Here is a 15,808-nt window from a genome sequence, read left to right on the forward strand (position 1 = left end):
CACAGAGCCATGTGGAAGTCCACGTGAACAGACTGCAGTCGGGAAAAGGCGCGTGCAAAGCAGGTCTGAGTCTTCCACAGCGGACGGCTCCCAGAGCCTTGGGCAGGATGTTGATAGGTGGCACAGCAGGTCCCAGCTGCCTTCCAAAGAAGAATCAGGCTGTGTGGAATATGACCGTGAGATCGGCAGCAGGAACTGTTCCGAAGAAGAGAGTGGAAAGGGCAGAAGGAACGAGGCGGAAGGAGTGGGAGAAGAGGAAGAGAGGGATGCTGCGAGAAAAGATGAAGAAGATGGAGGGGAGCAGGAAGAGCCCGAAGAGAGAAGCGCCCGGGATCTTCGAAGCGAAGCCGGTGGCTCTTTTTCTGAGACTCTATCTTTCCCAGAAGGGTCAGCCGCCGCTGGTTCTAGCACTGATGGATCAGAGGAGAAAAAGCAAGGAAGGAAGAGAGCCCGAGGCATAGCTTCAATTGTTTTTCGCAGAAGTCCAAGTTGTGCATCGGAATCATCTGCAGGTCCGCGAAGCAAGCACAAGAGATCATCATCTTCCGTTGCTGCTGTTCCGGAAGACCCCACGAGGAGGCTTCGATATATTCTGCGGGATGCGAGATTCTTCCTCATAAAGAGCAGCAACCGTGAAAACATCTCCCTTGCCAAAGCCAGGGGTATATGGTCGACCCTGCCAGCAAATGAAAAGAAACTGAATGCTGCATTCCGATCTGCAAGAAATGTCATTTTGATATTTTCCGTGACAGAGAGTGGAGCTTTTCAAGGCTTTGCGAGACTCTGTTCAGAATCCCACCACGGAGGACCTCCTATACATTGGGTTTTGCCTGAAGGCATGAATCTTAAGACCCTTGGAGGGGTCTTCAGAATTGCCTGGATTTGCAGGCACGAATTGCCCTTCACCAAATGTGTTCACCTTACCAACGCTTTGAATGGACATAAGCCAGTTAAAATTGGACGTGACGGTCAGGAAGTTGACCTCGAATGTGCAACGGAGCTATGTCTCCTCTTTCCCCCCGATGAAGGCGTTGACCTGTATCAGGTCATGGGTGACAGGCACCACCAGGTAAGAGTGCTTTCACCCTTGCGTTCCAGAGGACTTCCACCCCGCCGAGAAGCGGACCGGGATGCGAGAAGGCGTCGTCGGTCAGAAGATGACGAGGTTCATAACAGCAGGAAGAGACCGAGGATGGACTACGCCCCTGGGTTTCGTGAGAGACCAGCGCGTAGGGAGGACGCACGCCATCCAGCAGCGGACAGAAGATTTTCAGGAGTTGCCAGAGGTGTTTTCATGAAGGGCTCCTACGAGGATGACCTGAGAGCATTTCACAACAGCAGGCCACCAAGGCCAATGCGGGACATGTCCCCTGGTCGAGGAAGGGGACAGCCTTCCTACCGCGCTGGCCACCAGCAGCGTGCTCTCCCTTTCCAGGACTCTCGGTCAGGACGTCGACCTGTGCCACAGGAAGCAAGACACAGAGGTCAACCAGCATGTGATTCTGATAGGCGCGTAGAGGACTTCCTGCGTGAAACACGAGCTATCTTTGGCTCTCAGAGACGGAGACCCCGTGAATGGGATCGACCCGGAGAATGTGATAGTTCCCCATATGGCCGGAGAGACAGGGAGGCGCGTGAATGGCGAGAGAGGAGGAGAGACGAGGAGAGAAGAGAGAGGAGAAGACGGGAGAGGAGACTGACGCGATGCAGCTGCCCCGAACATCTTCCATTCATCTCCTGACCACCTGGCCCACGGAGGATGTCCCGGAGTTCGCAGCTCCACGCCTGTGCTCTTGTTTCTCATACTTCTAATTTCTCCACTTGCTTTCCCTTTCTAGAGAGGTAAATAAATACGGAGCTTGCCACACCGCAGGTGTTTTAAGTTGTGGTCTCTGAGTCTTGATTCCTGCCTCTCTTCCTCTGACCGCCTCATCTGTCTCACATCCAGATTCCTCTAGCCTCCATTCTCCTTCTCAGCTCACCACCCACAGATGAATTATGTAGGAACGGCTGGCGGATCCTACTGTACCCCTATTCTCTCCAAGGGATTCTTCCAACTGATCCTGAGCTGGCTCCTCCCCAAGGTCCTTCGACAACGGACATCAATCTACTAGGAAGCCCCCGTATCCTCTGATTTTCTCCCGATACAAGCCCTGGACACGCCCTCGGACCCAGTAAACAACCGACCAGGATGTGTGTAAGAGGCAGTTATGAGCTCAGGGCGACGGAAACAAAAGCAACCCTAGGAAGGAACAATCCCGTCCATCATGCTCGGCGTGTCCATCCATGGGGCCTATTAACCAAAGGTGTGACAAGGAAATCTCTTTAAGAGACTGATACATATTAATTTAAGGTCGCCAAGGAATTCAGCTATGTAATTCCTAAATGAAAACTCAAGTCAGCAGTCAACCTTTTATGGAGTTTAATTACAGACAGGAGGAAGAAAGGTATTAGAGAGAGAGAGAGGGAGAGAGAAAGGGGAGAGAAAGGAATAGGGCTTAAATACCCCCTCTGTTTAGGCTGGGCCAAAAGGCCCAAGCCCTTAGATAGCTGAGGCAAAGAAAAGAGATCAGTCCCTATCACTCACGTGACCAAAATGGAGACACAGTCTCAGGGGCCTCCACCTCCAGCTTCCTTCAGAGCAAGCTTCTCAGAGCACAACCTCTCAGAGCAAAACCTCTCCAACCACCCCTCAGTCCTCAGACCCCCCTATCTTTAAGGAAACCATCCAAGTTCCCTCCCCTCAGTTCTCACATCTACCAATCACTGTCCATGTCTTCCCTGTGCCAATGGTGGCTCTAGCTTAACCCAGGACCGCCCAGAGGTCTGTGGCTTTGCACATGTCTGTTGAAGGTCATATTCTCAAATAATTAAATCTTGATCCTTTGCTACAGCCCTTCCTAAATCCTGTTACCCTGAGTAGGGTGGAGATTGGAATAATTAAATTTTGATCTCTGCTGCAGCCCTTTCCATTGTTCAGCAAAAGGTTTCTGTCCTAAAGTAATCTTAAGAAGGGAGGAGGGGGAACCTCCCTTGCCAATGGGATTCACATTCCAGTAGAGTTCCCACTATCAGTAGGAAATTCCTTACAGGCATGAAACCTTCCAATGGTGAAATTTCCAACATTCACAAGTCTAAGAAATTTTAAGGTTTACAAAGGGAACCTGGATGTGTATAATTGAGAGAGAGAACAGGGGGCTGAGAGAGGGATGTGGATTTTCTGCCTCTGATACAGTCAAGCTCATGAGTTCACACCTTCTCCTCTTGCCCCCAAATGGAGAAAAAAGTTCACACATATTCCCAAGGTGTGAACTCCGGACACAAGGGTGAGAACTCCTGGCCTCCCTGCCAGCTCCTCTATATAGTCGGCTGTCAGGCATCTCCCTCATTTGGGATCACTGGAGTCCTCATCTGCGGATCCAGGGAGGTGACCTCTCCTCTACCCAGAACAAACCGGGCATTACCTTTGGAAGCTCAACCAAGAGGCAAAACAAGAAAGAAAGAAATAATTGAAAAAAAAAAGGAGGAAACAAAAAAACCACAGGGTTTTTTTCTTTTTCTTTTTTTTTTTGATCCAATCATTCTTTTATTTATTTTTATATCTATTTATTCATTCATTTATTTATTAATTCATTCATTCATTCATTCATTTATTTATTTATTTATTTTTTCATTCATTGATCTCCTCAGCTGGGGTGATGGCCGCCAGCAATCGGGATGAGAAAGATGGAGATTTTAATGTTTTGGACTATATCTTAGGAGAGGCATACGATCAGGATGACTCTTTGTGTCACCCTGAAATGGAACAAGATGAAAATGAGGAACGGGCCTCCAAAAGAAGATGTGATCGAATGGAAACTACCCAACGCGAGAGTCAAGAATCCCCTGAGTGGTCCCGAGAATTGACTCCAGAGCCACCTGGCTCACCTATGAGCACAGAGCCATGTGGAAGTCCACGTGAACAGACTGCAGTCGGGAAAAGGCGCGTGCAAAGCAGGTCTGAGTCTTCCACAGCGGACGGCTCCCAGAGCCTTGGGCAGGATGTTGATAGGTGGCACAGCAGGTCCCAGCTGCCTTCCAAAGAAGAATCAGGCTGTGTGGAATATGACCGTGAGATCGGCAGCAGGAACTGTTCCGAAGAAGAGAGTGGAAAGGGCAGAAGGAACGAGGCGGAAGGAGTGGGAGAAGAGGAAGAGAGGGATGCTGCGAGAAAAGATGAAGAAGATGGAGGGGAGCAGGAAGAGCCCGAAGAGAGAAGCGCCCGGGATCTTCGAAGCGAAGCCGGTGGCTCTTTTTCTGAGACTCTATCTTTCCCAGAAGGGTCAGCCGCCGCTGGTTCTAGCACTGATGGATCAGAGGAGAAAAAGCAAGGAAGGAAGAGAGCCCGAGGCATAGCTTCAATTGTTTTTCGCAGAAGTCCAAGTTGTGCATCGGAATCATCTGCAGGTCCGCGAAGCAAGCACAAGAGATCATCATCTTCCGTTGCTGCTGTTCCGGAAGACCCCACGAGGAGGCTTCGATATATTCTGCGGGATGCGAGATTCTTCCTCATAAAGAGCAGCAACCGTGAAAACATCTCCCTTGCCAAAGCCAGGGGTATATGGTCGACCCTGCCAGCAAATGAAAAGAAACTGAATGCTGCATTCCGATCTGCAAGAAATGTCATTTTGATATTTTCCGTGACAGAGAGTGGAGCTTTTCAAGGCTTTGCGAGACTCTGTTCAGAATCCCACCACGGAGGACCTCCTATACATTGGGTTTTGCCTGAAGGCATGAATCTTAAGACCCTTGGAGGGGTCTTCAGAATTGCCTGGATTTGCAGGCACGAATTGCCCTTCACCAAATGTGTTCACCTTACCAACGCTTTGAATGGACATAAGCCAGTTAAAATTGGACGTGACGGTCAGGAAGTTGACCTCGAATGTGCAACGGAGCTATGTCTCCTCTTTCCCCCCGATGAAGGCGTTGACCTGTATCAGGTCATGGGTGACAGGCACCACCAGGTAAGAGTGCTTTCACCCTTGCGTTCCAGAGGACTTCCACCCCGCCGAGAAGCGGACCGGGATGCGAGAAGGCGTCGTCGGTCAGAAGATGACGAGGTTCATAACAGCAGGAAGAGACCGAGGATGGACTACGCCCCTGGGTTTCGTGAGAGACCAGCGCGTAGGGAGGACGCACGCCATCCAGCAGCGGACAGAAGATTTTCAGGAGTTGCCAGAGGTGTTTTCATGAAGGGCTCCTACGAGGATGACCTGAGAGCATTTCACAACAGCAGGCCACCAAGGCCAATGCGGGACATGTCCCCTGGTCGAGGAAGGGGACAGCCTTCCTACCGCGCTGGCCACCAGCAGCGTGCTCTCCCTTTCCAGGACTCTCGGTCAGGACGTCGACCTGTGCCACAGGAAGCAAGACACAGAGGTCAACCAGCATGTGATTCTGATAGGCGCGTAGAGGACTTCCTGCGTGAAACACGAGCTATCTTTGGCTCTCAGAGACGGAGACCCCGTGAATGGGATCGACCCGGAGAATGTGATAGTTCCCCATATGGCCGGAGAGACAGGGAGGCGCGTGAATGGCGAGAGAGGAGGAGAGACGAGGAGAGAAGAGAGAGGAGAAGACGGGAGAGGAGACTGACGCGATGCAGCTGCCCCGAACATCTTCCATTCATCTCCTGACCACCTGGCCCACGGAGGATGTCCCGGAGTTCGCAGCTCCACGCCTGTGCTCTTGTTTCTCATACTTCTAATTTCTCCACTTGCTTTCCCTTTCTAGAGAGGTAAATAAATACGGAGCTTGCCACACCGCAGGTGTTTTAAGTTGTGGTCTCTGAGTCTTGATTCCTGCCTCTCTTCCTCTGACCGCCTCATCTGTCTCACATCCAGATTCCTCTAGCCTCCATTCTCCTTCTCAGCTCACCACCCACAGATGAATTATGTAGGAACGGCTGGCGGATCCTACTGTACCCCTATTCTCTCCAAGGGATTCTTCCAACTGATCCTGAGCTGGCTCCTCCCCAAGGTCCTTCGACAACGGACATCAATCTACTAGGAAGCCCCCGTATCCTCTGATTTTCTCCCGATACAAGCCCTGGACACGCCCTCGGACCCAGTAAACAACCGACCAGGATGTGTGTAAGAGGCAGTTATGAGCTCAGGGCGACGGAAACAAAAGCAACCCTAGGAAGGAACAATCCCGTCCATCATGCTCGGCGTGTCCATCCATGGGGCCTATTAACCAAAGGTGTGACAAGGAAATCTCTTTAAGAGACTGATACATATTAATTTAAGGTCGCCAAGGAATTCAGCTATGTAATTCCTAAATGAAAACTCAAGTCAGCAGTCAACCTTTTATGGAGTTTAATTACAGACAGGAGGAAGAAAGGTATTAGAGAGAGAGAGAGGGAGAGAGAAAGGGGAGAGAAAGGAATAGGGCTTAAATACCCCCTCTGTTTTGGCTGGGCCAAAAGGCCCAAGCCCTTAGATAGCTGAGGCAAAGAAAAGAGATCAGTCCCTATCACTCACGTGACCAAAATGGAGACACAGTCTCAGGGGCCTCCACCTCCAGCTTCCTTCAGAGCAAGCTTCTCAGAGCACAACCTCTCAGAGCAAAACCTCTCCAACCACCCCTCAGTCCTCAGACCCCCCTATCTTTAAGGAAACCATCCAAGTTCCCTCCCCTCAGTTCTCACATCTACCAATCACTGTCCATGTCTTCCCTGTGCCAATGGTGGCTCTAGCTTAACCCAGGACCGCCCAGAGGTCTGTGGCTTTGCACATGTCTGTTGAAGGTCATATTCTCAAATAATTAAATCTTGATCCTTTGCTACAGCCCTTCCTAAATCCTGTTACCCTGAGTAGGGTGGAGATTGGAATAATTAAATTTTGATCTCTGCTGCAGCCCTTTCCATTCATTGTTCAGCAAAAGGTTTCTGTCCTAAAGTAATCTTAAGAAGGGAGGAGGGGGAACCTCCCTTGCCAATGGGATTCACATTCCAGTAGAGTTCCCACTATCAGTAGGAAATTCCTTACAGGCATGAAACCTTCCAATGGTGAAATTTCCAACATTCACAAGTCTAAGAAATTTTAAGGTTTACAAAGGGAACCTGGATGTGTATAATTGAGAGAGAGAACAGGGGGCTGAGAGAGGGATGTGGATTTTCTGCCTCTGATACAGTCAAGCTCATGAGTTCACACCTTCTCCTCTTGCCCCCAAATGGAGAAAAAAGTTCACACATATTCCCAAGGTGTAAACTCCGGACACAAGGGTGAGAACTCCTGGCCTCCCTGCCAGCTCCTCTATATAGTCGGCTGTCAGGCATCTCCCTCATTTGGGATCACTGGAGTCCTCATCTGCGGATCCAGGGAGGTGACCTCTCCTCTACCCAGAACAAACCGGGCATTACCTTTGGAAGCTCAACCAAGAGGCAAAACAAGAAAGAAAGAAATAATTGAAAAAAAAAAAGGAGGAAACAAAAAAACCACAGGGTTTTTTTCTTTTTCTTTTTTTTTTGATCCAATCATTCTTTTATTTATTTTTATATCTATTTATTCATTCATTTATTTATTAATTCATTCATTCATTCATTCATTTATTTATTTATTTATTTATTTATTTATTTTTTCATTCATTGATCTCCTCAGCTGGGGTGATGGCCGCCAGCAATCGGGATGAGAAAGATGGAGATTTTAATGTTTTGGACTATATCTTAGGAGAGGCATACGATCAGGATGACTCTTTGTGTCACCCTGAAATGGAACAAGATGAAAATGAGGAACGGGCCTCCAAAAGAAGATGTGATCGAATGGAAACTACCCAACGCGAGAGTCAAGAATCCCCTGAGTGGTCCCGAGAATTGACTCCAGAGCCACCTGGCTCACCTATGAGCACAGAGCCATGTGGAAGTCCACGTGAACAGACTGCAGTCGGGAAAAGGCGCGTGCAAAGCAGGTCTGAGTCTTCCACAGCGGACGGCTCCCAGAGCCTTGGGCAGGATGTTGATAGGTGGCACAGCAGGTCCCAGCTGCCTTCCAAAGAAGAATCAGGCTGTGTGGAATATGACCGTGAGATCGGCAGCAGGAACTGTTCCGAAGAAGAGAGTGGAAAGGGCAGAAGGAACGAGGCGGAAGGAGTGGGAGAAGAGGAAGAGAGGGATGCTGCGAGAAAAGATGAAGAAGATGGAGGGGAGCAGGAAGAGCCCGAAGAGAGAAGCGCCCGGGATCTTCGAAGCGAAGCCGGTGGCTCTTTTTCTGAGACTCTATCTTTCCCAGAAGGGTCAGCCGCCGCTGGTTCTAGCACTGATGGATCAGAGGAGAAAAAGCAAGGAAGGAAGAGAGCCCGAGGCATAGCTTCAATTGTTTTTCGCAGAAGTCCAAGTTGTGCATCGGAATCATCTGCAGGTCCGCGAGGCAAGCACAAGAGATCATCATCTTCCGTTGCTGCTGTTCCGGAAGACCCCACGAGGAGGCTTCGATATATTCTGCGGGATGCGAGATTCTTCCTCATAAAGAGCAGCAACCGTGAAAACATCTCCCTTGCCAAAGCCAGGGGTATATGGTCGACCCTGCCAGCAAATGAAAAGAAACTGAATGCTGCATTCCGATCTGCAAGAAATGTCATTTTGATATTTTCCGTGACAGAGAGTGGAGCTTTTCAAGGCTTTGCGAGACTCTGTTCAGAATCCCACCACGGAGGACCTCCTATACATTGGGTTTTGCCTGAAGGCATGAATCTTAAGACCCTTGGAGGGGTCTTCAGAATTGCCTGGATTTGCAGGCACGAATTGCCCTTCACCAAATGTGTTCACCTTACCAACGCTTTGAATGGACATAAGCCAGTTAAAATTGGACGTGACGGTCAGGAAGTTGACCTCGAATGTGCAACGGAGCTATGTCTCCTCTTTCCCCCCGATGAAGGCGTTGACCTGTATCAGGTCATGGGTGACAGGCACCACCAGGTAAGAGTGCTTTCACCCTTGCGTTCCAGAGGACTTCCACCCCGCCGAGAAGCGGACCGGGATGCGAGAAGGCGTCGTCGGTCAGAAGATGACGAGGTTCATAACAGCAGGAAGAGACCGAGGATGGACTACGCCCCTGGGTTTCGTGAGAGACCAGCGCGTAGGGAGGACGCACGCCATCCAGCAGCGGACAGAAGATTTTCAGGAGTTGCCAGAGGTGTTTTCATGAAGGGCTCCTACGAGGATGACCTGAGAGCATTTCACAACAGCAGGCCACCAAGGCCAATGCGGGACATGTCCCCTGGTCGAGGAAGGGGACAGCCTTCCTACCGCGCTGGCCACCAGCAGCGTGCTCTCCCTTTCCAGGACTCTCGGTCAGGACGTCGACCTGTGCCACAGGAAGCAAGACACAGAGGTCAACCAGCATGTGATTCTGATAGGCGCGTAGAGGACTTCCTGCGTGAAACACGAGCTATCTTTGGCTCTCAGAGACGGAGACCCCGTGAATGGGATCGACCCGGAGAATGTGATAGTTCCCCATATGGCCGGAGAGACAGGGAGGCGCGTGAATGGCGAGAGAGGAGGAGAGACGAGGAGAGAAGAGAGAGGAGAAGACGGGAGAGGAGACTGACGCGATGCAGCTGCCCCGAACATCTTCCATTCATCTCCTGACCACCTGGCCCACGGAGGATGTCCCGGAGTTCGCAGCTCCACGCCTGTGCTCTTGTTTCTCATACTTCTAATTTCTCCACTTGCTCTCCCTTTCTAGAGAGGTAAATAAATACGGAGCTTGCCACACCGCAGGTGTTTTAAGTTGTGGTCTCTGAGTCTTGATTCCTGCCTCTCTTCCTCTGACCGCCTCATCTGTCTCACATCCAGATTCCTCTAGCCTCCATTCTCCTTCTCAGCTCACCACCCACAGATGAATTATGTAGGAACGGCTGGCGGATCCTACTGTACCCCTATTCTCTCCAAGGGATTCTTCCAACTGATCCTGAGCTGGCTCCTCCCCAAGGTCCTTCGACAACGGACATCAATCTACTAGGAAGCCCCCGTATCCTCTGATTTTCTCCCGATACAAGCCCTGGACACGCCCTCGGACCCAGTAAACAACCGACCAGGATGTGTGTAAGAGGCAGTTATGAGCTCAGGGCGACGGAAACAAAAGCAACCCTAGGAAGGAACAATCCCGTCCATCATGCTCGGCGTGTCCATCCATGGGGCCTATGAACCAAAGGTGTGACAAGGAAATCTCTTTAAGAGACTGATACATATTAATTTAAGGTCGCCAAGGAATTCAGCTATGTAATTCCTAAATGAAAACTCAAGTCAGCAGTCAACCTTTTATGGAGTTTAATTACAGACAGGAGGAAGAAAGGTATTAGAGAGAGAGAGAGGGAGAGAGAAAGGGGAGAGAAAGGAATAGGGCTTAAATACCCCCTCTGTTTAGGCTGGGCCAAAAGGCCCAAGCCCTTAGATAGCTGAGGCAAAGAAAAGAGATCAGTCCCTATCACTCACGTGACCAAAATGGAGACACAGTCTCAGGGGCCTCCACCTCCAGCTTCCTTCAGAGCAAGCTTCTCAGAGCACAACCTCTCAGAGCAAAACCTCTCCAACCACCCCTCAGTCCTCAGACCCCCCTATCTTTAAGGAAACCATCCAAGTTCCCTCCCCTCAGTTCTCACATCTACCAATCACTGTCCATGTCTTCCCTGTGCCAATGGTGGCTCTAGCTTAACCCAGGACCGCCCAGAGGTCTGTGGCTTTGCACATGTCTGTTGAAGGTCATATTCTCAAATAATTAAATCTTGATCCTTTGCTACAGCCCTTCCTAAATCCTGTTACCCTGAGTAGGGTGGAGATTGGAATAATTAAATTTTGATCTCTGCTGCAGCCCTTTCCATTGTTCAGCAAAAGGTTTCTGTCCTAAAGTAATCTTAAGAAGGGAGGAGGGGGAACCTCCCTTGCCAATGGGATTCACATTCCAGTAGAGTTCCCACTATCAGTAGGAAATTCCTTACAAGCATGAAACCTTCCAATGGTGAAATTTCCAACATTCACAAGTCTAAGAAATTTTAAGGTTTACAAAGGGAACCTGGATGTGTATAATTGAGAGAGAGAACAGGGGGCTGAGAGAGGGATGTGTATTTTCTGCCTCTGATACAGTCAAGCTCATGAGTTCACACCTTCTCCTCTTGCCCCCAAATGGAGAAAAAAGTTCACACATATTCCCAAGGTGTGAACTCCGGACACAAGGGTGAGAACTCCTGGCCTCCCTGCCAGCTCCTCTATATAGTCGGCTGTCAGGCATCTCCCTCATTTGGGATCACTGGAGTCCTCATCTGCGGATCCAGGGAGGTGACCTCTACTCTACCCAGAACAAACCGGGCATTACCTTTGGAAGCTCAACCAAGAGGCAAAACAAGAAAGAAAGAAATAATTGAAAAAAAAAAGGAGGAAACAAAAAAACCACAGGGTTTTTTTCTTTTTCTTTTTTTTTGATCCAATCATTCTTTTATTTATTTTTATATCTATTCATTCATTTATTCATTCATTTATTGATTTATTAATTAATTAATTAATTAATTAATTAATTAATTAATTTATTTATTTATTTTTTCATTCATTGATCTCCTCAGCTGGGGTGATGGCCGCCAGCAATCGGGATGAGAAAGATGGAGATTTTAATGTTTTGGACTATATCTTAGGAGAGGCATACGATCAGGATGACTCTTTGTGTCACCCTGAAATGGAACAAGATGAAAATGAGGAACGGGCCTCCAAAAGAAGATGTGATCGAATGGAAACTACCCAACGCAAGAGTCAAGAATCCCCTGAGTGGTCCCGAGAATTGACTCCAGAGCCACCTGGCTCACCTATGAGCACAGAGCCATGTGGAAGTCCACGTGAACAGACTGCAGTCGGGAAAAGGCGCGTGCAAAGCAGGTCTGAGTCTTCCACAGCGGACGGCTCCCAGAGCCTTGGGCAGGATGTTGATAGGTGGCACAGCAGGTCCCAGCTGCCTTCCAAAGAAGAATCAGGCTGTGTGGAATATGACCGTGAGATCGGCAGCAGGAACTGTTCCGAAGAAGAGAGTGGAAAGGGCAGAAGGAACGAGGCGGAAGGAGTGGGAGAAGAGGAAGAGAGGGATGCTGCGAGAAAAGATGAAGAAGATGGAGGGGAGCAGGAAGAGCCCGAAGAGAGAAGCGCCCGGGATCTTCGAAGCGAAGCCGGTGGCTCTTTTTCTGAGACTCTATCTTTCCCAGAAGGGTCAGCCACCGCTGGTTCTAGCACTGATGGATCAGAGGAGAAAAAGCAAGGAAGGAAGAGAGCCCGAGGCATAGCTTCAATTGTTTTTCGCAGAAGTCCAAGTTGTGCATCGGAATCATCTGCAGGTCCGCGAGGCAAGCACAAGAGATCATCATCTTCCATTGCTGCTGTTCCGGAAGACCCCACGAGGAGGCTTCGATATATTCTGCGGGATGCGAGATTCTTCCTCATAAAGAGCAGCAACCGTGAAAACATCTCCCTTGCCAAAGCCAGGGGTATATGGTCGACCCTGCCAGCAAATGAAAAGAAACTGAATGCTGCATTCCGATCTGCAAGAAATGTCATTTTGATATTTTCCGTGACAGAGAGTGGAGCTTTTCAAGGCTTTGCGAGACTCTGTTCAGAATCCCACCACGGAGGACCTCCTATACATTGGGTTTTGCCTGAAGGCATGAATCTTAAGACCCTTGGAGGGGTCTTCAGAATTGCCTGGATTTGCAGGCACGAATTGCCCTTCACCAAATGTGTTCACCTTACCAACGCTTTGAATGGACATAAGCCAGTTAAAATTGGACGTGACGGTCAGGAAGTTGACCTCGAATGTGCAACGGAGCTATGTCTCCTCTTTCCCCCCGATGAAGGCGTTGACCTGTATCAGGTCATGGGTGACAGGCACCACCAGGTAAGAGTGCTTTCACCCTTGCGTTCCAGAGGACTTCCACCCCGCCGAGAAGCGGACCGGGATGCGAGAAGGCGTCGTCGGTCAGAAGATGACGAGGTTCATAACAGCAGGAAGAGACCGAGGATGGACTACGCCCCTGGGTTTCGTGAGAGACCAGCGCGTAGGGAGGACGCACGCCATCCAGCAGCGGACAGAAGATTTTCAGGAGTTGCCAGAGGTGTTTTCATGAAGGGCTCCTACGAGGATGACCTGAGAGCATTTCACAACAGCAGGCCACCAAGGCCAATGCGGGACATGTCCCCTGGTCGAGGAAGGGGACAGCCTTCCTACCGCGCTGGCCACCAGCAGCGTGCTCTCCCTTTCCAGGACTCTCGGTCAGGACGTCGACCTGTGCCACAGGAAGCAAGACACAGAGGTCAACCAGCATGTGATTCTGATAGGCGCGTAGAGGACTTCCTGCGTGAAACACGAGCTATCTTTGGCTCTCAGAGACGGAGACCCCGTGAATGGGATCGACCCGGAGAATGTGATAGTTCCCCATATGGCCGGAGAGACAGGGAGGCGCGTGAATGGCGAGAGAGGAGGAGAGACGAGGAGAGAAGAGAGAGGAGAAGACGGGAGAGGAGACTGACGCGATGCAGCTGCCCCGAACATCTTCCATTCATCTCCTGACCACCTGGCCCACGGAGGATGTCCCGGAGTTCGCAGCTCCACGCCTGTGCTCTTGTTTCTCATACTTCTAATTTCTCCACTTGCTTTCCCTTTCTAGAGAGGTAAATAAATACGGAGCTTGCCACACCGCAGGTGTTTTAAGTTGTGGTCTCTGAGTCTTGATTCCTGCCTCTCTTCCTCTGACCGCCTCATCTGTCTCACATCCAGATTCCTCTAGCCTCCATTCTCCTTCTCAGCTCACCACCCACAGATGAATTATGTAGGAACGGCTGGCGGATCCTACTGTACCCCTATTCTCTCCAAGGGATTCTTCCAACTGATCCTGAGCTGGCTCCTCCCCAAGGTCCTTCGACAACGGACATCAATCTACTAGGAAGCCCCCGTATCCTCTGATTTTCTCCCGATACAAGCCCTGGACACGCCCTCGGACCCAGTAAACAACCGACCAGGATGTGTGTAAGAGGCAGTTATGAGCTCAGGGCGACGGAAACAAAAGCAACCCTAGGAAGGAACAATCCCGTCCATCATGCTCGGCGTGTCCATCCATGGGGCCTATTAACCAAAGGTGTGACAAGGAAATCTCTTTAAGAGACTGATACATATTAATTTAAGGTCGCCAAGGAATTCAGCTATGTAATTCCTAAATGAAAACTCAAGTCAGCAGTCAACCTTTTATGGAGTTTAATTACAGACAGGAGGAAGAAAGGTATTAGAGAGAGAGAGAGGGAGAGAGAAAGGGGAGAGAAAGGAATAGGGCTTAAATACCCCCTCTGTTTTGGCTGGGCCAAAAGGCCCAAGCCCTTAGATAGCTGAGGCAAAGAAAAGAGATCAGTCCCTATCACTCACGTGACCAAAATGGAGACACAGTCTCAGGGGCCTCCACCTCCAGCTTCCTTCAGAGCAAGCTTCTCAGAGCACAACCTCTCAGAGCAAAACCTCTCCAACCACCCCTCAGTCCTCAGACCCCCCTATCTTTAAGGAAACCATCCAAGTTCCCTCCCCTCAGTTCTCACATCTACCAATCACTGTCCATGTCTTCCCTGTGCCAATGGTGGCTCTAGCTTAACCCAGGACCGCCCAGAGGTCTGTGGCTTTGCACATGTCTGTTGAAGGTCATATTCTCAAATAATTAAATCTTGATCCTTTGCTACAGCCCTTCCTAAATCCTGTTACCCTGAGTAGGGTGGAGATTGGAATAATTAAATTTTTATCTCTGCTGCAGCCCTTTCCATTGTTCAGCAAAAGGTTTCTGTCCTAAAGTAATCTTAAGAAGGGAGGAGGGGGAACCTCCCTTGCCAATGGGATTCACATTCCAGTAGAGTTCCCACTATCAGTAGGAAATTCCTTACAAGCATGAAACCTTCCAATGGTGAAATTTCCAACATTCACAAGTCTAAGAAATTTTAAGGTTTACAAAGGGAACCTGGATGTGTATAATTGAGAGAGAGAACAGGGGGCTGAGAGAGGGATGTGGATTTTCTGCCTCTGATACAGTCAAGCTCATGAGTTCACACCTTCTCCTCTTGCCCCCAAATGGAGAAAAAAGTTCACACATATTCCCAAGGTGTGAACTCCGGACACAAGGGTGAGAACTCCTGGCCTCCCTGCCAGCTCCTCTATATAGTCGGCTGTCAGGCATCTCCCTCATTTGGGATCACTGGAGTCCTCATCTGCGGATCCAGGGAGGTGACCTCTCCTCTACCCAGAACAAACCGGGCATTACCTTTGGAAGCTCAACCAAGAGGCAAAACAAGAAAGAAAGAAATAATTGAAAAAAAAAAGGAGGAAACAAAAAAACCACAGGGTTTTTTCTTTTTCTTTTTTTTTTTGATCCAATCATTCTTTTATTTATTTTTATATCTATTTATTCATTCATTTATTTATTAATTAATTCATTCATTTATTTATTCATTTATTTATTTATTTATTTATTTATTTATATATTTATTTATTTATTTATTTTTTCATTCATTGATCTCCTCAGCTGGGGTGATGGCCGCCAGCAATCGGGATGAGAAAGATGGAGATTTTAATGTTTTGGACTATATCTTAGGAGAGGCATACGATCAGGATGACTCTTTGTGTCACCCTGAAATGGAACAAGATGAAAATGAGGAACGGGCCTCCAAAAGAAGATGTGATCGAATGGAAACTACCCAACGCGAGAGTCAAGAATCCCCTGAGTGGTCCCGAGAATTGACTCCAGAGCCACCTGGCTCACCTATGAGCAC

At 49.2% G+C, this 15,808-nt stretch overlaps 4 protein-coding genes across 4 annotated transcripts; all 4 read left to right on the plus strand.

The window, feature by feature from the left end:
- Nucleotides 1-253: 253 nt before the first annotated feature.
- LOC130457340 (YTH domain-containing protein 1-like) lies at nucleotides 254-1,741 on the plus strand (the record flags this gene model as incomplete). The annotated part of the gene is made up of 2 exons (XM_056818058.1): nucleotides 254-512; nucleotides 567-1,741. Coding segments are annotated over 2 exons (1,434 nt in total), but the record flags the coding sequence as incomplete, so codon positions are not given.
- Nucleotides 1,742-4,187: 2,446 nt separating this feature from the next.
- Nucleotides 4,188-5,675, plus strand: LOC130457342 (YTH domain-containing protein 1-like; the record flags this gene model as incomplete). The annotated part of the gene is made up of 2 exons (XM_056818065.1): nucleotides 4,188-4,446; nucleotides 4,501-5,675. Coding segments are annotated over 2 exons (1,434 nt in total), but the record flags the coding sequence as incomplete, so codon positions are not given.
- Nucleotides 5,676-8,137: 2,462 nt separating this feature from the next.
- Nucleotides 8,138-9,625, plus strand: LOC130457346 (YTH domain-containing protein 1-like; the record flags this gene model as incomplete). The annotated part of the gene is made up of 2 exons (XM_056818068.1): nucleotides 8,138-8,396; nucleotides 8,451-9,625. Coding segments are annotated over 2 exons (1,434 nt in total), but the record flags the coding sequence as incomplete, so codon positions are not given.
- Nucleotides 9,626-12,089: 2,464 nt separating this feature from the next.
- LOC130457347 (YTH domain-containing protein 1-like) lies at nucleotides 12,090-13,577 on the plus strand (the record flags this gene model as incomplete). Its single annotated transcript, XM_056818075.1, has 2 exons — nucleotides 12,090-12,348; nucleotides 12,403-13,577. Coding segments are annotated over 2 exons (1,434 nt in total), but the record flags the coding sequence as incomplete, so codon positions are not given.
- Between the last annotated feature and the right edge of the window lie 2,231 nt (nucleotides 13,578-15,808).

The sequence above is a fragment of the Monodelphis domestica genome, chromosome 1 (assembly GCF_027887165.1).
Source record: "Monodelphis domestica isolate mMonDom1 chromosome 1, mMonDom1.pri, whole genome shotgun sequence".
NCBI lineage: Eukaryota > Metazoa > Chordata > Mammalia > Didelphimorphia > Didelphidae > Monodelphis > Monodelphis domestica.